The following is a 24,895-nucleotide window of genomic DNA, read 5'->3' as shown; positions in this document are numbered from 1 at the left end:
TTTCCCGGTTTGGCAAATTCAATCCCGACTTGTTACTCCCATGAGAAGTGCAGCATCTATCTGTCTGGGGCTCATCTTTGAAGTGACCCAGGGCCTCTGTCATGAAATCTCTCTCTCTTTCTAGCCTTTTAGAGACTGGTCAATTTGTGGGGGGGCTGATCATGGAACAGATCCGACTTCTAGATAACCAGACCCATGGAAGTTGATAATTTGGGTCTCCACTGAAGGTGTGTTGACCACTTGTTTGGATGATTCACTAAAGTTATTTTCCTGTTAACATATAATCATGATTCAATAATACATTCTGCCTTCATGTATATGGTATCTAGACGTTGAAACGCTTTAAAACTAGTTGTAGAATCATACACCGAAACTCCAGTATTCTTGCCTGGAGAATTCCACGGACAGAGAAGCTTGGTGGGCCACAGTCCACGGGGTCACAGAGAGTCAGACACGACCGAGTGACCGACACTTTCATTCTTACTTTTCACACCGAGACTCCTTCACCCTCCTGTCATCTCAGACAGGGCTGCCAGCCAGTGACTAAGGAACTCCAGGCGTGAAGAGGAAGCACTGGTCAGTTTCATTTTCTTGCTGTCAGTTCTTGATAGAGACATAAATCAGCTCCACTATACACAGTCTACCAGATGTCCTCACCTGAGGGGAAAGCAGATGCCTCACTCGGCTGACTTAGGGGTCAGGGAAGTTTTAGGGTCACATTGTTTCCACCACTGGGAATAGGGTTTTCCTTCTAATGCTTAAAATTTCATTTTTTTTTTTTAAAGGGAGATTCTTTCTTTTTTTTGGCCACACCATGTGGCTTGTGGGATCTCAGTTCCCCCACCAAGGATTGAGCCCAGGCCATGGCTGGAGAAAGTGATGGCACCCCACTCCAGTACTCTTGCCTAGAAAATCCCATGGATGGAGGAGCCTGGTAGGCTGCAGTCCATGGGGTCGCTAGAGTCGGACACGACTGAGCGACTTCACTTTCACTTTTCACTTTCATGCATTGGAGAAGGAAATGGCAACCCACTCCAGTGTTCTTGCCTGGAGAATCCCAGGGACGGGGGAGCCTGGTGGGCTGCCGTCTATGGGGTCGCACAGAGTCGGACACGACTGAAGCGACTTAGCAGTAGCAGTAGCATGGCAGTGAAATCTTATCTACTAGGCCACCAGGGAACTCCCTTAGTATTGTTGCACACTCAATGTCTAGTAGGTTCTTCTGTTCATAGTGTTTGGCTTTCTTTCAAAGAGGTGAGCGTAGTAAAACCCAAGCAAGAACTTCTGGATCCAAGCCAGTCTACAAATGGGTAACTTTCCTTCCTAGAATTTTGTGAGCACTAATGTGGTAACCATGGATACACTGGGGAATTTCATTTTCCTGGGACTGTAAAACCCTACATAAACTTTAAAGTTTGAAACAAATAAGTAAGTCAACAAACTGTCCATACATGTTGATTACTCTTGAATATTTTTGATCTTGGTAATGAATAGGAGATTCAGTTTAAATTATACCAAAGTAAAAGGTTAAAAATTCGATGCTGCAAAGTAAGTGCATTTTCAGTGAACACACTGGTTTAATGCAGCCTCAGGGCAAAATGTGGCCACAAGCAATTATCTTCAAAACAGAAACAAACAAAAAGAATATTCCAGGGAGGATATTAGCTGATTAAAAAATCTGTGCTAAATGATTCATAAAATGTTCCCTAACAGCATCCTGTCCTATCACGTGTCACAGACTTGGCTGGCAAGAATGTCTTCCTAGTGACTTGCAAACAAAGACTCATCACCTCTGCTGCTGCTGCTGCTAAGTCGCTTCAGTCGTGTCCGACTCTGTGCGACCCCATAGATGGCAGCCCACCAGGCTCCCCCATCCCTGGGATTCTCCAGGCAAGAACACCGGAGTGGATTGCCATTTCCTTCTCCAATGCATGAAAGTGAAAAGTGAAAGTGAAGTCGCTCAGTCGTGTCCGACTCTTCTCGACCCCATGGACTGAAGCCTACCAGGCTCCTCCGTCCATGGGGTTTTCCAGGCAAGAGTACTGGAGTGGGGTGCCATCGCCTTCTCCCATCACCTGTGCTAAAACAGCCCAGATGCCATCGGCAAAGTTAAAGAGCTGGTGATGATTAAACAGCTTGCGGGTTTTAACAAAAACCCTCAGTGGCAGACATGTGCCTCTTCTCTATTTGTGGAGTATATTTTTGTCTGAACTTTGAAGTGAGATTTAAGGATACGGAGTTGAGAATGCATTTTAGAGCCTGGTAAGAGAACCTGCGTGCCTTCGAGAATAGGAAGAACCCAGGGCGAGAAAACTGGGAAACCTCCTGGCTCAATCTGGGGTTACAATCAGGTGTGATCTCCACACCCCACTCAGAAATTGACAAGTCTTCTGGGGCTCTTCTCTTGGCTGATCAGATCTGAGCAATTTCAGAAGAGCTGATGAGTCTTTGCTAGTTATATTCTTGATGCCTCATTTATGTTCCTACTAGGGAGAAAGATTCTAATTAAAAAAAATGTGCTTACAATCTGGCTCCAACATTTTGGCCTCTATTGAAATTTTCTCCAAATTTCCAGGTGACCTCTTTGTTGCTGATTTCCAAGGACCTTGTCCCTCTTTCTTTTCTTGACCTCTTAGCAGAGTTTAACCACAGAGGACCCTGCCTCCTTCTCCTAAGGCTCTCCTCACTGCTCTATTCCCCTTCCTGGTCCCTCCATCTGGTTGCCCCAGCTTTATCTCCATCAGCTCCTGTTCCCTTCCCAGGTTCTTTACAGTTTGTGAACCTGGATTCAGTGTGGACCATGCTCTCTCCAGGATGCTTCTGGAAGCCATCCATATTAGCACTGATGATGACCAAGTCTGTCCTAGTTCCTAGCTTGTCTCCTGGGCTTCACATTCAGGGGTCCAGCTGCCTGCTGGGCCCACCGCAGCCCCCAAAGACACTTGCAACCATGCACCGCACCCCTCTTCCCCACTCTCAGCTGCCCCTGACTCAGCATCAGGGCGTCTCATCGACTCCTCTCCCTCCATTCCCTCCTCTCCAACCACTAAACATCCCATTATTTTTACATTGAAGAGCCCTGATGTCCCGTTATCGTTTGCATCGAAAGAGCCGGGGCCTCCACCTTCTCTTCTTTTCACCGTGACTGTGTGGCTCCGCCCCCGCAAGCCCCAGGGTTTGTAACAAAGAGTGTGTGCTGTCGCTCAGTTGTGTCCGACTGTTTGCGACCCCATGGACTGTAGCCCGCCAGGCTCCTCTGTCCATGGGATTTTTTTTTTAGGCAAAATACTGGAGCAGGTTGCAATTTCCTACTCCAGGGGATCTTCCTGACCCTGGGATCAGAATGGGCATCTCTTGCGTCTCCTGCTTGGGTTACGACTGTGCCATCTGGGAAGGCCTGTAACCACCAGTGCCCCCTCTTTGCAGCCTGTTTTCCCGCTGTAGTCAGAGTCCCTCTGCCATGTGCTGGGATGATGCCTCACTCAGGAGGGTCACCTCTTCACGTGGACACCCCTCGCCTTCCTGTGCGCTGGAGGCCTCCTGCTCCTGTGGTCTGGCCTCGCCTCCCCGCATCATGTCCTCCCGAGTTCTCGGTGACGGCAGTCTCCCGGACACACACTCTGGGACCACACATCAGCCCCTCCCGGCTCTCTGCAGGTCATCTTCCTTCTTACTGTGTACCACGGTGAGGAGAAAGTGACTATTTCAGTGTGTTTGGAGGTTTGTGTGGGTGGAGGAGGCAGAGGAGAATCTTGTCCTGGACTCCTGGGAGGGGGATTTCGGGGGGCTGCACAGCACCCCAAGGAGCTCATGGCTCGCATCCTACCAGCTCCGAGTGGCAGCGTTGCTCTGGGCGACTCCTTAGCACAGGGCATGGTGAGCCGGTAACTTTAAGGGGAAACAGAAGGCACCTAGGGAAGTGGGAGCAGGCGGACCCCCAGATGGGAAAAAGCAGGGCTTCTTTCACACAGCAGGCAGCCTTGACCCAGCAGGGGGAGCTCCCAGAGGAGGAGGTCTGGCCTGAGCAGAGGGTGGGCTGGTCCCCAGGGAACCCAGAGCCCCGGTTAGGATGCTGGCCCAGTGCCCAGAGCCCTGCAGGGGGGAACCCCTGTGATCCTCACCACCACGAAGGTCAGCACTGTCCCCAGCCCAAGTCACCCACGAGGAGGGAAGGTCACAGGGAGGTGGTGCGGGTTGCCCCAGGTGGCACAGTGCTGGTTTCAGACCACCTTCCTGAGTAGCCTAGGGCCGGGGAGGGGGGTGAGGGTAGAATTAACTGCGGGGCCTGGTAAAGTCAGGGTGCAGTTTCAACTAAGGATGGGGAATTTGGGGTTAGCAGATGCAAACTATTATATTTTGTTGTTCAGTCACTCAACAGTGTCCGACTCTTTGTGACCCCATGGCCAGCATGCCAGGGTTCCTTGTCCTTCACTATCTCCTGGAGTTTGTTCAAACTCAAGTCCAGAGAGTCGGTGATGCCATCCAACCACCTTATCTTCGGTTGTCCCCTTCTGCCTTCTGACTTTCCCAGCATCGTGGTCTCTTCCAATGAATTGGCTCTTGGAATCAGGTGGCTGTAGTATTGGAGCTTCAGGTTCATCATCAGTCTTCTATTGGATATTTAGGGTTGATTTCCTTTGGGATTGACTGGTTTGATCTCTTTCTCTTAAGAGTCTTCTCCAGGACCATAGTTCAAAAGCATCAATTCTTTAGCGCTCAGCCTTCTTCATGGTCCAACTCTCACATCTGTACCTGACTACTGGTAAAACCATAGCTTTGACTAGATGGACCTTTGTTGGCAAAGTGATGTCTCTGCTTTTTAATATGCTGTCTACGTTGGTCATAGCTTTTCTTTCAAAGAGCAAGTGTCTTTTAATTTCATGGCTGTAGTCACCGTCTGCAGTGATTTTGCAGCCCAGGAAAACAAAGGCTGTCACTATTATATACAGGATGAATAAACATTAAGGTCCTACAGTACAGCGCAGGGAACTATATTCAATATCCCGTGATAAACCATAATGGAAAAGAATGTGGAAAAAAGTGTATCTATATGGGTGAGTCACTGTGCTATACAGCAGAAATTAATACAACATGCAAATCAACTATGCTTCAGTAAAAAATGCACATTATAAAAAAGAATTGTTGAGTTTTTACCCCAGACCTCGTTTATCATCTAATTATCTGGAAGGCTGGTTCCATCCAGGAAATGAGAGGTCGCGTCTGCGGGAGACAGAGTGAGCGTGGAGCTGTTAAGGTCGTGACCCATCCCCAGCTTCTGGGCCCTCTTTCCTCCGCACACTGAGTAATCTCCTTCACCTTGTTTGGGTTCTCCTCACAAGAACAGGTTGCACTGTAATTCTGATTCATTTCTTGACGACGGACAGAAAACATGGTTATGTAAACAAGAACCACAGAGGTTCTCATTAGGAGGATGAGAGGATCTCATTAGGAGCGGCCTTGATCCTAGATGTGGTGATTCTATGAAAAAATACCATGAGGAGCAGGCAAGAGTTTCCCCTCAAGGTTCTAACAGACCAAGCTGTTGCCCAGCCACCCGGGCCTGTACACGGGGCTCCTGTGCTGTCTTGCTGAGTACATCTGAGAATTTATCCAGCCTATGCAGTAGGAATGCAGCTACAACCATCTCTTTTGTATTTTTAAAAATGATTTTCCAAGAGCTTTTTATAAATGTAGAGTTTTACTATGACATTTAACATCTATTATTTCGAATACATGAAAGTGAAAGTTTAGTCACTCAGTTGTGTCCGGCTGTCTGTGACACCGTGGACTGTAGCCCGCCAGGCTCTTCTTGTCCACAGAATTCTCCAGGCAAGAATACTGGAGTGGATTGCCATTATTCCCTTCTCTAGGGGACCTTCCCAACCCAGGGATCGAACCTCGGTTTCCCACGCTGCAGGCAGATTCTTCACTGTCTGATGAGCATATCTTGATTTGGGGGCAAAACTGGCCTGACTCACACTTATGCAGTGTTTGTACAAAATCAGTGCAAGCGTGCAAGGTGAGCCAGGGAATGTGCTCAGATATTCCCAGATGTCTGATGTTGCAAGGAATATCCAGGTAATTAATGGGCTTATTTTTAATCTGAAAATTTTGATATTGTGCTTGAGAAAATACTTTGTGAACAGTGATAGGAAAACTGATGTCTCACCCCGTGTCATGGGCTGAATTGTGTCTGCCCCCCTCTCCCCCCAGATTCTATGTCAAAGCCCAGGGCCTCAGAATGTGGCTGTGTTTGGAGACAGGGTCTTTAAAGAGGTGGATAAGTTAACATGAGATCTTAGCAGAGACCTGAACCCACACTAACTGCTGTCTTTATAAAGGGAGATTTGGATGCAGACACATACAGAGGAAAGACTGCATGAGGATATGATGAGGAGGTGGCCCTCTGAGGCCAAGGAGAGAGGCCTCAGAAGAAACCAGCCCCAAGGGGGCTTTGATCTTGGACTTTAAGTCTCTAGATCTGTGAGAGAATAAACCTCTGGTGGTTACGCCCCCAGGACGGTGGTGTTCTGTCTTGGCAGCCCTAGCACATGGATATACCATAATACAGGGGATCCTTAACCAACACGGGTTTGAACTGCTTGGGTTCCTTGATACGTGGATTTTTTTTCCAATAAATATATTGGAAATTTTTTTTGAGATTTGTGACAATTTGAAAAAACTCAGATGACATAGCTAAAGATACTGAAAAAAATTAAGAAAAAGTTAGGTATGTCATGAATGCATAAAACATATGTAAATATTAATCTATCTTTGGGGCTTCCCTGGTAGCTCAGCTTGCAAAGAATCTGCCTGCAATGCAGGAGACCCGGGCTCGATCCCTGGGTTGGGAAGATCCCCTGGAGAAGGAAGAAGTTATCTACTCTAGTATTCTTGGGCTTCCCTGGTGGCTCAGACAGTAAAGAATCTGCCTGCAGTGCAACCCGGGCTTGATCCCTGGGTAGGAAGATCCCCTGGAGGAGGGCATGACAACCCATACCAGGATTCTTGCCTGGAGAATTCCCACGGACAGAGGAACCTAGTGGGCTACAGTCCATGGCGTCACAAAGAGTCAGACATGACTGAGTGACTAAGCACAGCACAATCTATCTTTACCTAGACATGAGTGATATTTAATATAAAATTAATAGTGTGTTAGCTTTCTTATTGTTTTATAACTTCACTTTCAAAGAATTTCAATACTGTACAGTAGGTCTCTCTCTCATAATTGGAGAAACTGCATATCAGCTTACAATTACAGGGAAGTTTTTTTCTTTTTTTAAATCTCATAGAGTTCAATACTGTATTATGAACCTGACTGTGCTGTGTGCCATAAAAATTTTAATAATGAGGGATTCATTAGTGTATAAGGTAAGCTACCATGAAGCAATCATATTGCTGCTTCTTCATCATCAATGCATGTATTGCTTTACCTGTAAATAAACATAAATAAATATGAATTATTTTTTCACAGTATCTTTTCCTTTTGGATGCCCAGTGTTAGTACTACATATAACATCTCCAGTGTTTTATATGAGACAATATTGTAGGTACAGGGAAATGATTCATCTGTAAACATATAGCTCAATACTGTAAATGTATTCTCTCTTCTTTGTGATTTTCTTAATAACATTTTCTTTTCTCTAGCTTGATTTTTGGTAAAAATACTGTATATGTTACATGTATAAACTGTGTGTTAATTGACTGTTTATGTTACAGATAGGGAAGCCTTCTGGTGAAGAGCAGGCTATTGGTAGTTAAGTTTGTGGGAAGTCATGTAAGTTATATGCAGATTTTCAACTACATAGGGAGTTGGCACCCCTAACTCTGCATTGATCAAGGGTCAACTGTACAATGAGAAGAGAGTGTGTAGTATTTTCAGGAGTTTATCAGTTTTCTTGTTATCTGTTTGCTGCTGCTGATGCTAAGTTGCTTTAGTCGTATCTGACTCTGTGTGACCCCATAGAGGGCAGCCTGCCAGGCTCCCCCATCCCTGGGATTCTGTTTACTTCCCTGCTAATTTCATTTTTATATTTGGAAATTAATTTATATGACTGAATGCAAAGAAACTTAACAGTGTTTGAATTAAATCATTAACAAGATACAGAATTTTTGTTAAAAATAAGTTCAGTCTTCTCTCCCAGAGATGAGTTTGAAAACACATTTCCAACAACCTCATGCACTCCAACTAAAAATATTTTGAAAAAAATCTGTGGCAAGCCTGGAGGAACTAAACAAAGTATTTTTCTGTCTTTTAAGGCATAGCTTGGAAATGTCTAAGAATAGCTGCTGTTCACTACTATAAAAAATGATGTCATTCATTAAAAAAAGAAAGTCTTCAAGTGCATTTAGGTAATGGAATTGAAACAGGAGAAAAGAGGCAGATCACAACCTTTAAAATAATAACATGGCCATTCTTTCTAAAGTGTTAGTCTCTTAGTCGTGTCCGACTCTTTGCAATCCCATGGACTATAGCCCACCAAGCTCCTCTGTTCATGTGATTCTCCGGGCAAGAGTACTGGAGTGGGTCGTCATTTCCTTCTCCAGGGGATCTTCCCTTCCCAGGGATAGAACCTGGGTCTCCTGCATGGCAGGCAGATTCTTTACCATATGAGCCATCAGGGAAGCTATAGCCATAGGGCTTGACTAAAACTGGTTAGAACCAACTGGGTCCAAGATGGTGGAAGATTCGACTTTTAGAGGACTTAGAGCCTCACTATATGCTTATTGTAATATATTACCTAAGTGACACACCCCCCAGGCACCACGAGAGTTCTGAGGTTGATCATCAAAGAGAAAAAAGTGGGTGGTGGCCCAATTCCTGGAAATCTCTGCCCCTTCCCCAAAATAGTTGGAATAAACAGCCCATAGGCTCCTGCTCATGAGCCTATGAAATTACTCAGCTCATAAAAGCTGACCATCCCATATTTCAGGGCCTCCCGCCTTTTGAGATGGCCTACCCTCTATTCGTGCACTATGTTTCTCTCTAAATAAATCAATTTCTTACCTTTCTTACCTAGACTTCCCTGGTGGCTCATATGGTAAAGCGTCTGCTTGCAATGCAGAAGACCCGGGTTCAACCCCTGGGTTGGGAAGATCCCCTGGAGAAGGAAATGGCAACCCACTCCAGTACTCTCGCCTGGAAAATCCCATGGACAGAGCAGTCTGGTAGGCTACAGTCCATGGGTCGAAAAGAGTCAGACACGACTGAGCGACTTCACTTTTCTTTCACTTTCTTACCTATCACTTTGTCTCTCACTGAGTTCTTGCTGTGATGAGACATCAAGAATCTCATATTCACCAGGAATGGAATCCAGATGAATTTGGAGAGTGACCTTAATCATCTTATTGACTGAGAATGTTTATTTTCAAAAATAACTAGAAAATGTCAGAGGCTTAATAAATACTAAAAACTGAAAATAAGAATTCCTACTTTCACTCTTTGTGAATGTAATCATACTATTTTATATGCTGTCATCCTTGCAGTGGAATACATATTTTTTTGTTACACATTTTAATTTTAATTTGTCTCTTAGGAAAACTATTATTATTAGAGCTACTGGAAAACAAAAGGCATGTTCAAATTGTTATGTTAAATAATCAAACAACCAAAAGAAAACAAGGAAAATGCCAAAAACAGAGTCGCCATTTCTGAGATGAATAATAGATGGTTCACACTTGCAGTCAGTAACATGCATATAAAATCCTATTTCAGGTGAGCTGTGGGCGGTGGGCGTGTCCTAGCAAAAACATTCCAGTCAATTGATGTTCAGTTTGTTATATAATTAAGCTCAGGAAAAGGACACTTTTGCATATGATTTACGGACTTTTACTTGCAGACTCCTTTTCAGAATTGCTGATTGCATTGGGTAGTCCTTTAATTCTTAGATATTAAAAGTTCTATCATAAGTCAAAGATTTCCAATTAAGTTATTAACTACTGAGTGTAGCTATTATGTTTCTATAGAAGCAAAGAATTTTAAATGGAACTCAGAAGTTATTAAAAAAAAACAACCCACTAAGCAGAATAGGGAAACAGGGAAGAAAAACACCACATCAAGAGTTACGAAGTAGCAGGCAGACAGCTTCCGAAATTCACAAAAAGGAGAGATGTGTAAATAATAAAGTCCTGTTAAAAATAAGAACCAAGAATGAATTCTGAAAAGCAAGGAAATTCTGCAAAGAACTTTTCAAAAATCAGTCAGGTTGTAAGAGCAAGGTAGAACAAAATAAATTGCAAGCTGCTGCTAAGATGCTGAGTTGGCAGAATAAACCCATTTCATTTTTTTTTTCCCTCACAGCTCAAGATTCTTTGTGTAAATTGTAAGGCAAAAGCCAAAAGCTTCAGAAGGTCTAGGGAAATGACACAAATTGGGTTAAGTATGACTTTTAGGAAACTTAATCTGCTCCCCGGAGATAAGATTTTACTGTATTTGTTGCAAATAAAGGCAAGGGTCTCTGACGCCTGTCACGATGGATGGAAAGAATTTCAAGGTCACTTGTAGGCCAGCTAGTCCTGGAGAACTTCCCGCAGTGATAGGAATGCACTGTGTCTCTGCCCAGAGTGGGAGCGTGGCAGCGCATGGACCCTGAGTGCTTTACGTGTTGGCCACACCACTGATGAACTCAGTTTTGCATTTTATTCCATTGTTGTGTCATGTCATGGGCTTAGTCACGTCCGACTCCTTTTGCAGCCCTATGGACTGTAGCCCGCCAGGCTCCTCTGTGTTTGGAATTTTCCACGCAAGAATACTGGAGGGGGCTGCCATTTCCTACTTCATGGGGTCTTCCCAACCCAGGGCTTGAACCCGTGTCTCTTGTGTCTCAGTTTCTTTTCCACTGGTGCCACCTGGGAAGCTCCTTATTCCATTGTAATTAATTCAAATTTGAATTACCTCGTGTGACTGGTGGCTACAATGTTGGGCAGTGCACAAAAGATCCTTTCCATCCATTTAATGGAGGCTGCAGATAGCATTTATTATATATCCTTGGGTTTTCTCGGATTAAATATTACCCAAGGCTTCTGAGATCCCCAGGGGGCAGTGTGAGCACATGACTGCCCAAACTGGGAGACTTTGAGAAAGACAAGGAATGTCAGTAACAGTCACGAAGAAACGAGAGGCCCAGGACACGCAGGTGCCCTACCACTGGGGTGTTGCTCGCAGGTCCTGGAGGGAAGTGACCAGGCTTAGCTTCACTTCTGTGTGGGCTGTAGCTACAGGTAAAATTTAAGCACCTTCTGGACAAACATTTTCATCATATCATAGTTTTTTTGTCCCTGCAAACATTTATTAATACCCAAATCTTTATAACTCACCTTTACTCTCCAAGACAACCTTGACCACAGAGTACAGCAATGACTAACAAGATGCTCGAACCAGCAATGCAAAATCAATCACTCTGACATCTGAGCTCAGACCAAGTACCTAGGTAGCTACACTGGGCTGGATAGTTTTAGCCCTCCCCAGGCTTCCTGGTAAGAGGCAGGAGAAGCCAAAGAGAGCAGAGGCATTCGTTTTTGCAGACAGCCACTCGGCATCCTCTACAGATACACATTCTCCCAAAAGGACTGAACTGGGCGGGCAGAACAGCAGCAGCTCATTTAGTGTGGATCCTGGATCGTTTGTGGAAGTGGATTCTGGAGATAAAAGTTGCTTTGGACACACTCTCAATTTTCCACCATCAGGAGAGAACGTGTACCATGGTCAGACTTTACAAATAAATTTTGGCAGGACAGTTGCAGCTCCCTGCAAAGCACTCAGGCTCTCCATGTTCAGAACTCAACCTGCTTTGAAATAACAAAGAGGGACTCTTCTTTGACACAAAGTACAGAATAGGGATTTAATCATCAATCAGAAAAATAATTTAAAAAATTCAGCTGTATCTACACACCAAAGCAAGAAATTCACACGATAAGCCAATTCTCATGTGATCTGTTTGGAACCTGGTCTAGTTTTTCTCTTTTTTGTTGTTTCCATTGTGTGTTTTTTTAAAAATTTATTTAATTGGAGGCTAATTATTTTACAATATTGTATTGGTTTTGCCATACATCAACATGAATCACCACTTATAACACATCTCATGCTGAATACAGTCAAGTTCTGTATTAAGAAAAAATATCTCACAATTTAATAGGCATGTGGATGAATAGGAAGAAAGAAAGGAATTATTATGGGAGATTCCCTGGTGGCTCAGCTGGTAAAGAATCTACCTGCAATGCGGGAGACCTGGGTTTCATCCCTGGATGGGGAAGATTCCCTAGAGAAGGGAAAGGCTACCCATTCCAGTATTCTGGCCTGGAGAATTCCATGGACTGTATAGTCCATGGGGTTGCAAACAGTCGGACACGACTGAGTGACTTTCACTTTGACCTGCAGGAAAGAGAACTTAGCAACACGGTGACTGAAACAATGAGCGGGAGGTCTCAGAATCAGTTTGTGAAACGTTCTCACCGACCTGATTGCCCGAATGACGGTTTTCAGCGGTGGGGTGAGGTCCTCCACGGACACGTCGCACTGGCATCCTTTGTCATCGTACACGTCATCGGTGCCAAGGGCTGTGTCAGCTGTAGGAGAAAAGGGCGAGTTAGATGACAGCACAGCGGTGATTTAAAACTCGTTCCCCAACTGGTCTTCCATAGGGATGGGGGCCTCACAGACTCGGCTTATAAATCCACACGTGTGAGGCTGCCAATTGCTATTATCCTTTCTCCTTTTCCTGCAAGATCACCCATTTCACGTAACTTGACATGACTACCCTTCTGAACTGTCTGCCAGGGGACATGGGGCTGTTGACATCCTTTCTTCCCAGCAGTGGTGATGGATTTGTGCTTATCCACACTGCTCTTTTGCTCAGTTCTTTTGAAGCTAATAGCCAGAGTTTAGAAAGCAGCTGTTTGGAGTTAGGAAGGCAGGTTTTGGACATTTAATGAACTGGCAACTAGACAGAGGTTGAAGCCCACATCGTGACCCCAGGAGCCCCACACCCTGAACGAGGGTGCTGAGCGTCTGGCTCCAAGAACACTGTCTCCCTGTCAGTTACTCGACATGGGCAGAGCTGGCTGATGACAGCAGGGCTGAAACTGAGAGCAGGTTCTCAGACGGGATAAGAAAGTCCATGCCTCAGAAACTGGGCAAAACAACTTTTGGTTTAATTACAAAGTTTGGAAAAGGAAGCAGGGTTACAATAAACACCAATTAGTCAGGGCTTATGAAATGAATAAAGAATAGTCCCTTGGACAGCAAGATCAAACGGGTCAATCCAAAAGGAAATCAACCCTGAACATTCACTGGAAGGACTGATGCTGATGTTGAAGCTCCAATACTTTGGCCACCTGATGCGAAGAGCTGACTCATTTGAAAAGACCTTGATGCTAGGAAAGACTGAAGGCAGGAGGAGAAGGGGATGACAGAGGATGAGATAGTTGGATGGCATCACTGACTCAATGGACATAAGTTGGAGCAAACTCCAGGAGGTAGGAAGGACAGGGAAGCATGGCATGCTGTAGTCCATGGGGTCTCAAAGAGCCAGACATGATTTAGTGACTGAACACCACCACCAAGGGACTAAAACTGCTTTCTGTCACCTGCTCTGCTCAGTGATCATCTGCTACATCATAGAAGAAGGAGACTTTGAAATGGGCTGTCCTTGTCAGGCTGTAAGTCCTGAATGACTATAAGCAGCCCATTTATTGGAGCAGGGCTCACATCTGGAACTCAGCTGGTGCATCACTCAGTTCAATGATTCACTGTGTGTTTACTTGGTTTATTGTATGCCAGGAGCGGAGTAGGGGGAAAAGATGCAGATGAGTCTTCACAGCTTGTTCATGGTCCCTCTGGCCTTCTGGTCCCCAAGCTTCATCCTAAGGGGGTTCTCCAGAACCATGACCTCACAATAATGATCATAATAACAAGCACTTGCTGAAACGTATGCCAGACACTTAGACAAAACTTCTGCACGTGTTAGTTTTCTTATTTATAGCAACTGGACAAGTTGGTGATGACAAGCCTGATTTTTAGATACTGAAATCAAGGCTCCAAGAAGGTAAGCACCTCATTCGAGGCCTCAGCAGTGGTCAGTGGAGCTGTTGTTGTTCAGTCTTTAAGTCGTGTCTGACTCTTCGTTGACCCTGTGGACTGCAGCACACCAGGCTTCCCTGTCTATCACTAACTCCTGAAGTTAGATCAAACTCATGTCCATCCAGTCAGTGATGCCATCCAACCATCTCATCCTCTGTCATCCCCTTCTCCTCCTGCCTTCAATTTTCCCCAGCATCAGGATCTTTTCCAATGAGTCAGTTCTTCCAATCTTGTGGCCAAAGTATTGGAGCTTCAGCTTCAGCATCAGTCCTTCCAATGAATATTCAGGGTTGATTTCCTTTAGGATGGACTGGTTTGACCTCCTTGCAGTCCAAGGGACTCTCAGGAGTCTTCTCCAGCACCACAGTTTGAAAGCGTCAATTCTTTGGTGCTCAGCCTTCTTTATGGTCCAATTCTTGCCCTCTGCATTGCATCAGCAGTGTCAGGACACACACAGGGGGCAGCGGAGGCAGCCTGAAGTTCAGGAGAGCTTGGGGGCACAGCCTGTCCCACTGGCTGGGGGACCCTCAGCGTCTCTCCGGGGAAGAGGGCCACCCTTCTAATGAGAAGGCGCCCATTGACTCTGTGTTGATGGCTGGTCCTGACTCACTGACACCTCGAGGGCAGCAGGCCCAGTTTGCTTGGTTGACCTATTAACCCACATTAACCTATTAACCACAGCCCTCTTAGCACATAAACTTCATGCCTGAGATTAAACAACATCCTTCCAGGAACTTTCCACATTTCTTCTTTCAGTTTGATCCCAACCTGCTCTTAATTGGGGGTAGTGGGTGGAATGTCTTGCTCCCAAATTCATGTCCACTCAGAACATTAGAATATGACCTTATTTGGAATAAAGATCTTTACAAGTCTTTGGCATTGCAGGCAGATTTTTTAGCAACTGAGCCACCAGGGAAGCCCCCAGAGAGTCAAATAACATAAAAGTCAGGGTCCTTTCATTATTATGAGGTTAATGGAAAACTTTTAAAGCAGGTAGGTGCTGTCACAATAAGCACAGATGTAAAGAGAGTGAGACTATAAGGTTCGCGCTGAATGCAAGCGGAACTGGGAGTATCTCTGACAATGATGACACAGCCTTCTCCACCCCCATCCTGCCCCAGTGAGACCTTCTGTGTCTCTCTGTCTTGATTAGAAACAGGCTGGGCAGAGGGTGGGCGTCACTGTATCCAAGGCATCTCATTAGGGAATTTCATAACACCACTTACCACTTGATTATTCAAGGCATAAATTAAGCTCTCGATTAAAAAAAAAAAAGTTTTTCTTTTTGCAAGTTTGGTCAGAGCAAACTAATAGGAAATAATCCTTACTGGCATGTGTTGAAGCAAGGGCTGAGTTAGAAAAATTTCCCCCTTATTTCAAAGCCACAAAATTGGGGGGAATGCCATCATTCTGATTCATAAGTGTCTTGAGATGTCCGTATTCTTTCGAGTGAGGTTTATAACACATTAAATGTCTTTGTCATGATTCCTAGAGGATTAAAACCCTGCCTGACCTCTGAGGCCCCGGATGTGGGGCACTGAGCTTCCAGCCACGACTGGTTCGGAGCCATTCGATGACATCGCTGTTCCCCTGCCCTGACATTTGGGGAATGTGGTCACGGGAACAGGAGCTCACATGAGCAGACCTGAAAACCCCCGTCCTTAAGGGCCATGTGCCAGCAGGGTGAGGTGCCCCCCACACCCCGCTACCGGTGGCTGAGCCTCGCATATCTTGAAGGCCTGCCCCCTGCATGTCCCATCTGTGCTGGGAGGAGAAGAAGCTGGAAACATAACCTTCTGTCTCTCCCACCTGCTCCGTCTCCTATTAATTAGCAGGTTCAAGATCTACTTTGAAATACTCTGTTCCCCCATATTTTGGAAACTGTATTCCTTAGTTTTGGGACAGAACCTTTTGGACCTTATAGACTAAAGAGAGAGGGGCATAAAGAAAGCATTCTGGAAACTTCTGCTACATCCAAAGACCATTTTTTCCTGGTCCCACCATAAATATTGCCATCAAGAGACAGGTGTTTATGAAAAAAAAAAAAAAAAAAAAGAACCAGGAATTTCTAGTTCTTTCTCTTGGTCTTCTGCTTTATGGATTAGATTTCTTTTACATTGCCTGATGAAACGATTACAATGGTTTTCAACCTTGGCTGCACCTTAGACTCACCTGGAGATTGTTTAAAAAAAATATCAATACCAGGACAGGCTGGAACCTAGGCCTCAGAGAGTTTATGAAAGCTCGCCGAGGAATCTGTGTGACTGGATGTGGAGAATGGTGCCCTCCGTGACCCCCAGCTGGAGCCTAGGCATGTGACTACTCACCACTGGACTCAGACTCACCCCCGTGTCTCCCCTTGCACTACTAGTGTATTTCGCACAATTGAGACAATATGGGTGCTTCCCAAGACAACAGGAAATGATCACATCACGAAAACCAGAAAAAGAAACCCCTTACAAACTGGTGACTTGGGAACAAGTTTCACCGTCTTTTTGTCCAGCCCGAGGGTCTCTGAGTTCCGAATTCTAGCCACTGTTTTCCACCATTCAGCCTTGAGACCTGCTCTTCAGGCCATGACCCTGTTCTCTATCATGGAAGTCATTACAGTTTCACACACAAGGAGCTACATTATGTCCAGAGATCAAAATAAGGCCAAACTGTCAAAACCTAACAGAAAATATTTGTTTAATCAGTGCAGGAAGTGATAAGGGCTTGATGTATGGTCATTAGGAGAAATTATAAAGGAGGCAGCGGACAGCCTTGGTCATGAATGCAGAAAGTGTTACTACCTGAAATGGTCAATTATAAAGCAAAGGAAAGTGCTGATCAGGAAAAAGTTGGAAGCTATAAAGAAGCTTAATATTTACAATGTATAAGGAAACCTATTTGAACGGATCACAATCCAAAATATAAACATACAAATAAGTCAGTCAAAAAAGACCACCAGTAGAAAAAAATGACAGAAAACTTTTCAACCTAATTAGAAATAAAAAAAAAACAAAAGTATTTGAAGGTATGGACTTATATCTATCGAATAGTAAAAGAACAACTAACACTAAAAAAACTGAGGTCACACTGGTACACTTTGATGTTGTTAGTGACAATGTAAGTCAGAACAAAATTTCACGGCAACAAGAGTTTAAAAAAGTTAAAATCAGCAATCATAATTTATTACAATTTATTATCAGAGAAATGATCTTTGGAAAATAATTTCAAAAAGAAAATAAAGATAGGGCTTCCCTGGTGGCTCCGTGGTAAAGAATCCACCTGCCAATTCAATTCAGGAGACAAGGGTTTGATCCCTGATCCGGGAAGATCCCGCATGCGTCAGAGCAACTTAGCCCCGGTGCCAGAATTACTGAGCCGGTGCTCTAGAGCCTGGGAGCCGCAACGACTGAGCCCACGAGCTACAGCTACTGAAGCCTGTGCTTCACAACAAGAGGAGCTACTGCAGTGAGACAGTCCCCACTCACCACAACCAGAGAGAAGCCCACGTAGTGATGAAGAACCAGGGCAGCCAGAAATAAATACAATTATAAAAAATAAAGATAATGTAATAACGACAGAGGATGAGATGGCTGGATGGCATCACCGACTCAATGGACATGAGTTTGGGTAAACTCCGGGAGTTGGTGATGGACAGGGAGGCCTGGCGGGCTGCAGTCCATGGGGTCACAAAGAGTTGGACAGCACCGAGCCACTGAACTGAACTGAACTGAAAAATGGTTATTACATTATTGCCTATTGTAGAGAGATGGTTATATAAATTTCAATGTCCCAAATAGGAATCCATAAATTATAGTATTTGACCATGATGATGTACTACACAACTATGATAAAAAATAATTATGAGTAGTATATGATAGTATGAAAGTATCCTTAAATGTTTAGTAAAATTGAAATATGAGCCCAAATCCTCTTGCTGATAATGACTATGTACAGTGATATATATAAAGAAAACAAGCTATAAGTGAATATGTAAAAATGAAATTAGCTGTGTCAGGGCATGAGATTAGAGGTGACTGACAGCACTTTTAAAATTCTTTATGGAATTTAAAGTTTTTTTCCATCACAAAAATAATATATGGTTTTTGAAGAGTATTTGAAAAATAGGAGAACAATCAGAATGAAGAAAAAAAATCTTCCCAAGTTGGAGAACTTACTGGAAATCATTAGTGTAATATGTTTCTCATAGTAAAAATGTGAGGGCTACAAGTTCATGATACACTTCAGAAATTTAAGTGGACCGTGTAACGATTCTATTCCACTGCTCTATAAGGAACAAGCATTAAAATAGCCACTATCAACGGTGGTGATAACTAATTTATTACAACCTGTTATGAATTGTGATAGATTTCCCAAGGGTTCCTTCCTTGCAACTTGTCTTTTGATTACCTCTTCCCCACTATCACTTCCTGACATCTTAAATATCATCCTCGAGTCTCCACTTTAGGCATGTGCTAGTTCACAGGCATCTCCTTTAATCCCGCTAGAGTTTAGAATAATCACCTGGGCCCTGACGCCCATGGCACAATTTCATTTTGCTATGACCTTGGCAGGGACCTTTCTTCTGTTCTCTGCTGGGTTCTGCTAGGTCCTCAAGATGCCAATAAGAACCCCAGAAAAAAAAAAAAAAAAACCTCCAGATGATATATGTTTTGTTCTAGACTTTTGCCTTTTCAAATAGCTTTTGTTTTTCTCTCATTATGACAGTAATACATGCTTACTCCAGAAACTTCAAAAATTTGAATTTTAAATTAAATCAAGTAGAATGAGAAACATTTGTTTATAGCTCTAACACTCAGGCAAATCCTATTAAATTTTGGCCTCTTCCCTTCTAGGAACTTTTCCTTTGCATCAACTGATGTTTAACGTCAAAGTCAATTCCTCAGCACAGATTAGAAGTTGAATTGCTGGTTGCCATGAAAGGGGGAGCTTTGTTTTGATAGCTTGAAAGCCCTCATTCAGCCTCATTTATTACGTGGAGTTTCATCTCGTGCTGCAGCAATACTGATGACACATAGTTCTTCAAGGTACTGTCTGAGCATTATTACCTGTGCCCGCTCTCCCAAGGGCTGCCCTCTGCATGGCCCGCTCTCCTTTTTTTTTTTTTTCTCTTGGCTAGCAATCTGTGGATGCTTAATTTGCAGTGGACAGATGACTATATACAGAGAGCACCAGAAAAGCAAGGAGCATCCCAAAATGAGAAGAAAGATAAGAATGTCAGGATACTTATAATAAATTATTTACATTTCAGCATGCATAGAATTTTTGTGCCATGTTGAAAAGTAGAATTTGATTTTGCAGTTTGCTTAGCCACTTCAGTCATCTTAGACTCTTTGTGACCCTGTGGACTGCAGCCCACCAGGCTCCTCTGTCCATGGGATTCTCCAGGCAAGAATACTGGAATGGATTGCCATGCCCTCCTCCAGGGGATCTTCCCGACCCAGGGATTGAAGTGGAGTCTCCTATGTCTCCTACATTGGCAGGCAGGTTCTTTACAACTAGCGCCACCTGGGAAGCCCATTTGCAGTTGAGCAATTCCTATTTAATTTGAGTTATCCGAAGCAAAGAGAATGAGGGCAGAAGGGCAGAGTTTGAAACCTCAGATCCAGCTTTCCAACTATGAGCCTTTCAAGAGTCTTCGACATCCGGGAAATGTAGCCTGACTCCCAACACTGACTCTACCCTGTCTCCTGTTCTGGGTACAAACTCTTATATTTCTTGTTATTTTGCTGTTAACAAGCCCCTTTCCTTGGCAGACAGTGAGCAGCGAGGGCAGGGACCCCATTCTTCACCCCATGCATCCATCGTCCCTGTATCTTCTCATCCAGGTACCTGCTGCCCCCAGAACACTCAGGGACATGTTTGCTTTGTGAGGGAAGCATTTCCTTTTGACTTCAGTAAAGTCTGGATGTAGAAATTTAGGACTGGACTTAGGCCTATCATTCGTTGGGTCCTTGTGTGTGGGATGGTGCACAAAGATGAGCTATACTTTAAGATATCACACTGATGGGATATACTGTGCTCATTTTAGAGATGCAGGAGCTGCAGCTCCCTGTGAGAAATGAGGTAGGTGGGACCTTTAAAACGGGGCTGGAGCAGCCATCCTGGGGGAACCGCCTCACGTCCTGTTTTCTGACCTGGTGAACTGGGCTGAATGGCCAGCCTCCCAAGAAGTCAGCAAGGATGAGTAAACCACCCGTTGAGGAGACTTAGGAAAATGAATGTTTATCTTGTGACTGTTTTGCTTGAGTATTCAGTGGAATGTGAATCTAGTTTAGCCTGTAAGCACCAAGTGACTCTTCTTAAAAACAACCTACCTCATCATCTCTCTTCTTCTATTTTTCCCTTTTATTAAAAATCCCGATTTCATCAGGTCTTCTATAATCAGGGTACTATCTGTGTCTCTACCCAAATTTTGTTGTTGCTCAGTTGTTAAGCCATATCTCTTTGCTATCCCATGGACTGCAGGATGGCAGGCTTCTCCATCCTTCACTATTTCCCAAAGTTTACTCAAATTCATGTCCATTGAACTGGCAATGCCATCTAACCATCTCATCCTCTGCTGCCCCCTTCTCCTTTTGCCCCCCGAGCATCACAGTCTTTTCCAATGAGTCCATTTTTCACATCAAGTGGCCAAAGTATTGGAGCTTCAGCTTCAGCATCAGTCCTTCCAATGAATATTCAGGGTTGATTTCCTTTAGGATGGACTGGTTTGACCTCCTTGCAGTCCAAGGGACTCTCAAGAGTCTTCTCCAACACCACAATTCAAAGGCATTAACTGGTGCTCAGCCTTCTTTATGATCCAACTCTCACATCCATATATGACTACTGGAAAAACCATAGATTTGACTGTACAGATCTTTGTTGTCAAACTGATGTCTCTGCTTTTTAATATGCTGTCTAGGTTTGTTATAATTTTCTTTCCAAGGAGCAATCTTTTTTTAAAATTTATGGCTGCAGTCACCATCTGCAGTGATTTTGGAGCCCACGAAAATAAAATCTGTCACTGCTTCCACTTTTCTCCTTCTATTTGCCATGAAGTGATGGGACCAGATCCCATAATCATAGTTTTTAGAATGTTGAGTTTTAAGCTAGCTTTTCCACTCTGCTCTTTTCACCCTTATCAAGAGGCTCTTTAGTTTCTCTTCACTTTCTGCCATTAGAATGGGATCATCTGCATATCTGAGGTTGTTGATATTTCTCCTGGCAATCCTGATTCCAGCTTGTGATTCACTTAGCCTGGCATTTGGCATGATTTACTCTGCATATAAGTTAAATAAGCAGGGTGGCAATATAGAGCCTTGACATACTCCTTTCCCAATTTGGAACCAGTCAGTTGCATGTCTGGTTCTAACTGTTGCCTCTTGACCTGCATACAGGTTTCTCAGGAGACAAGTAAGATGATCTGATATTCCCATCTTTTTAAGAATTTTCCTCAGTTTGTTGTGATCCACACAGTCTTTCGAGGAGTCAATGAAGCAGAAATAGATGTTTTTCTGGAATTCTCTTGTTTTCTCTATGATCCAGTGAATGTTGGCAATTTGATCTCTGGTTCCTCTGCCTTTTCTAAACCCAGTTTGTACATCTGGAAGTTCTCAGTTCACCTACTGTTGAAGCCTAGCTTGAAGGATTTTGAGCATAACCTTGGTAGCATGTGAAATGAGCACAACTGGATTCTAGTTTGAGGATTCTTTGGCATTGCCTTTCTTTGGGATTAGAATGAAAACTTGCGGGGAGCCGGTGAGGCATTCCACTCGTGACAAAGGTCATGAGGAAGGAGGCTCGGCATACGCAAAGGCGGGATCGAGCCTCAGGAGTCCCCCCGGATATTCTCGAGCATTTTCCCCCCAAAAACCAGAGTCTGCCTACTTTATTGCTTTGTGCTCTCACCTCTGACTTTACTGGGGGCTGTCCCCTACCACCATCTCTCTCTCTCTGTGTCAAAGAGTTAACTTACAGCTCCAATTAATAAAGTTCCTGGGCAATTAGGAGTGTTTAAATCCAAACCCCTCTGATGGCTCTCTAACTCGCCTGACAACCCGGACTCCTGCAGCTATGCATACGATTGTTTACAGTCTCCCAGCCTCGAGAGGCATGGGAAGCTTAAGATATTCAAATAGCTTAGAGCCTCTCAGAGAGTTAAAAACTGTCAGAATAAACTAGTAAAGGATTTCATTGATGAGTCAATGCTTGTTGCCAAGTTTTCACATCCCCTGAATTGTATCCTTGAATGTGTATTAATTAATAGTTGGTATATAGAAAAAATAAGTAGTGGCCTTGGTGTTAGTAACTTTAGACCCTTAAGGTAATAAATTCTTTCTTTGTTGTAAACCCATTACAAATCCGCCCTATAGGAATGCAATTTTATCTTTGGAAGATGGTGCCAAACCTTGAAATAATTACTCTTAGAGAAAGTAAGTCTTTGTTGATAAGTCCTTGTTAAGAGTCATAAAATGTTAGTAGGCCTTCTGGCCAGAAGATGATGTAAATCACCTAAACCATTTGTATACGATACATTTGCAGGAAAGAAACCTTGGTTTTTGATAAGAACCAAAGACTGCTGACTTTGCATCCCCTATTATCCTCTATGTGTAACTTAGGGTATAAAAGCCCCTGTTAAAAATAAAGCTACGGGCCTTGTTCACCAGCGCTTGGTCTCCCCATGTCATTCTTCCCTTTAACTTCCAGCTGAGTCTCCATCTGGAGCGCGGAACCCACCACGCTTACTAATTATGCCTGGGCTTCTAAGACCCACTCGAGAAGGAGTCTAGGGTGAGACACCTTCCGCTATTCGAGAGGGCGCCTGCGGCCTACGTAAGTGGTGCAAACTTCTTGTCTTGAAGTTTTATTGGTCTCCCGCGTAAACCAAGCTACTCAGCTTCTTTTCTCCACTGAATTTTCCTACTGAGCTATCCTCATTCTATTGTTCTCTATATCTCTAATTAGCATATAAATAGTCGCCTAGGCCGTCTCTCCTTCGAATACCCTGGATCAGCTGGGGCTGGTCCCCGGCAAAAACTGATCTTTTCTAGTTCTGTGGCCACTGCTGAGTTTTCTAAATTTGCTGACATAATGAGTGAAGCAATTAACAGCATCATCTTTTAGGATTTAAAATAACTCAGTTGGAATTCCATCACCTCCACTAACTTTGTCCATAGTAATGCTGCCTAAGGCCCACTTGACTACACACTCCAGGCTGTCTGGCTCTAGGTGAGTGGCCACACCATCGTGGTTATCCAGGTCATTAAGACCATTTTTGTATAGTTCTTCTGTGTACTCTTGCATCCCTTCTTAATCTCTTGTGCTTCTGTTAGGTCCTTACCATTTCTGTCTTTTATTGTACCCATCCTTGTATGAAATGTTCCCTTCTCTTCTTGAGATTTCTAGTCTTTCCCATTCTATTTTGTTCCTCTATTTCTTTGCATTGTTCAATTAAGAAGGCCTTCTTATCTTCTTTGCTATTCTCTGGACTCTGCATTCATTTGGGTGTATCTTTCCTTTTCTCCCCTGCCTTTCACTTCTTTTCTTTCCTCAGCTCTTTCTAAAGCCCCCTCAGACAGCCACTTTAGCACTTTGCATTTCTTATGTTTTGGGATGGTTTTGGTCACTGCCTCCAATACAATGTTATGAGCCTCCATCCGTATTTCTTCAGGTACCCTGTCTACCAGATCTAATCTCTTGAATCCATTCATCATTTCCACTGTATAATCATAAGGAATTTTGTTTAGGTCATACCTGAATAGCCTAATGGCTTCCCCTACTTTCTTCAATTTAAGGCTGAATTTTGCAATATGGCAATGGCACCCCACTCCAGTACTCCTGCCTGGAAAATCCCATGGACTGAGGAGCCTGGTAGGCTGCAGTCCATGGGGTCGATGAGGGTCGGACACGACTGAGCGACTTCGCTTTCACTTTTCACTTTCATGCATTGGAGAAGGAAATGGCACCCCACTCCAGTGTTCTTGCCTGGAGAATCCCAGGGACAGGGGAGCCTGGTGGGCTGCCGTCTATGGGGTCACACAGAGTTGGACACGACTGAAGTGACTTAGCTTAGCTTTGCAATACGTAGCTCATGATCTGAGCAGTAGTCAGCTCCAGGTCTTGTTTTTGCTGACTGTATAGAGCTTCTCCATCTTTGGCTGCAAAGAATATAATCAATCTGATTTCATTATTGACCATTTTGTGAGGTTCATGTGTAGAGTCATCTGTTGTGTTGTTGAAAAAGGGTTTTTGCTATGACCAGTGTGTTCTCTTGACAAAATTTTATTAGCTTTTGCCTGCTTCATTTTGTACTCCAAGGCTAAATTTGCCTGTTACTCCAGGTATTGCTTGACTTCCTACTTTCGCAGTCTAGACTCCTATGATGAAAAGGACATTTTTTTTTTTGGTGTTAGTTCTAGAAGCTCTTGTAGGTCTTCATAGAACCTGTTACCTTAGCTTCATCAGCATCAGTGGTTGGGGCATAGACTTGGATTACTGTAATGTTGAATGGTTTGCCTTGGAAGAAAACTGGTCATTCTGTCTGTTTTTGAGACTGTACCCAAGTACTGCATTTCAGATTCTTATGTTAATATGAGGGTACTCCATGTCTTCTAAGGGCTTCTTGCCCACAGTAGTAGATATAATGGTCATCTGAATTAAATTCACCCATTCCTGTTCATTTTAGTTCACTGATTTCTGAGATGTTGATGTTCACTCTTGCCATCTCCTGCTTGACCATGTCCAATTTACCTTGATTCATGGACCTCACATTCCAGGTTCCTATGCAATATTGTTCTTTACAGCATTGGACTTTGCTTTCACCACCAG

At 43.9% G+C, this 24,895-nt stretch overlaps 1 protein-coding gene across 3 annotated transcripts in view; it reads right to left on the bottom strand.

The window, feature by feature from the left end:
* KCNQ5 (potassium voltage-gated channel subfamily Q member 5) overlaps positions 1-24,895 on the bottom strand; it is a 626,701-nt gene that overhangs the window by 20,819 nt on the left and 580,987 nt on the right. For all 3 annotated transcript variants that reach the window (XM_061427192.1, XM_061427191.1, XM_061427193.1), the window contains one exon: positions 12,456-12,564. In XM_061427192.1, coding sequence (XP_061283176.1) covers positions 12,456-12,564 — 109 coding nt within the window. The remainder of the gene's footprint in view (positions 1-12,455; positions 12,565-24,895) is intronic.

The sequence above is a fragment of the Bos javanicus genome, chromosome 9 (assembly GCF_032452875.1).
Source record: "Bos javanicus breed banteng chromosome 9, ARS-OSU_banteng_1.0, whole genome shotgun sequence".
Lineage (NCBI taxonomy): Eukaryota > Metazoa > Chordata > Mammalia > Artiodactyla > Bovidae > Bos > Bos javanicus.
Note: the sequence above shows the minus strand (reverse complement) of the source record. Positions and strands in the feature narration are given on the sequence as shown.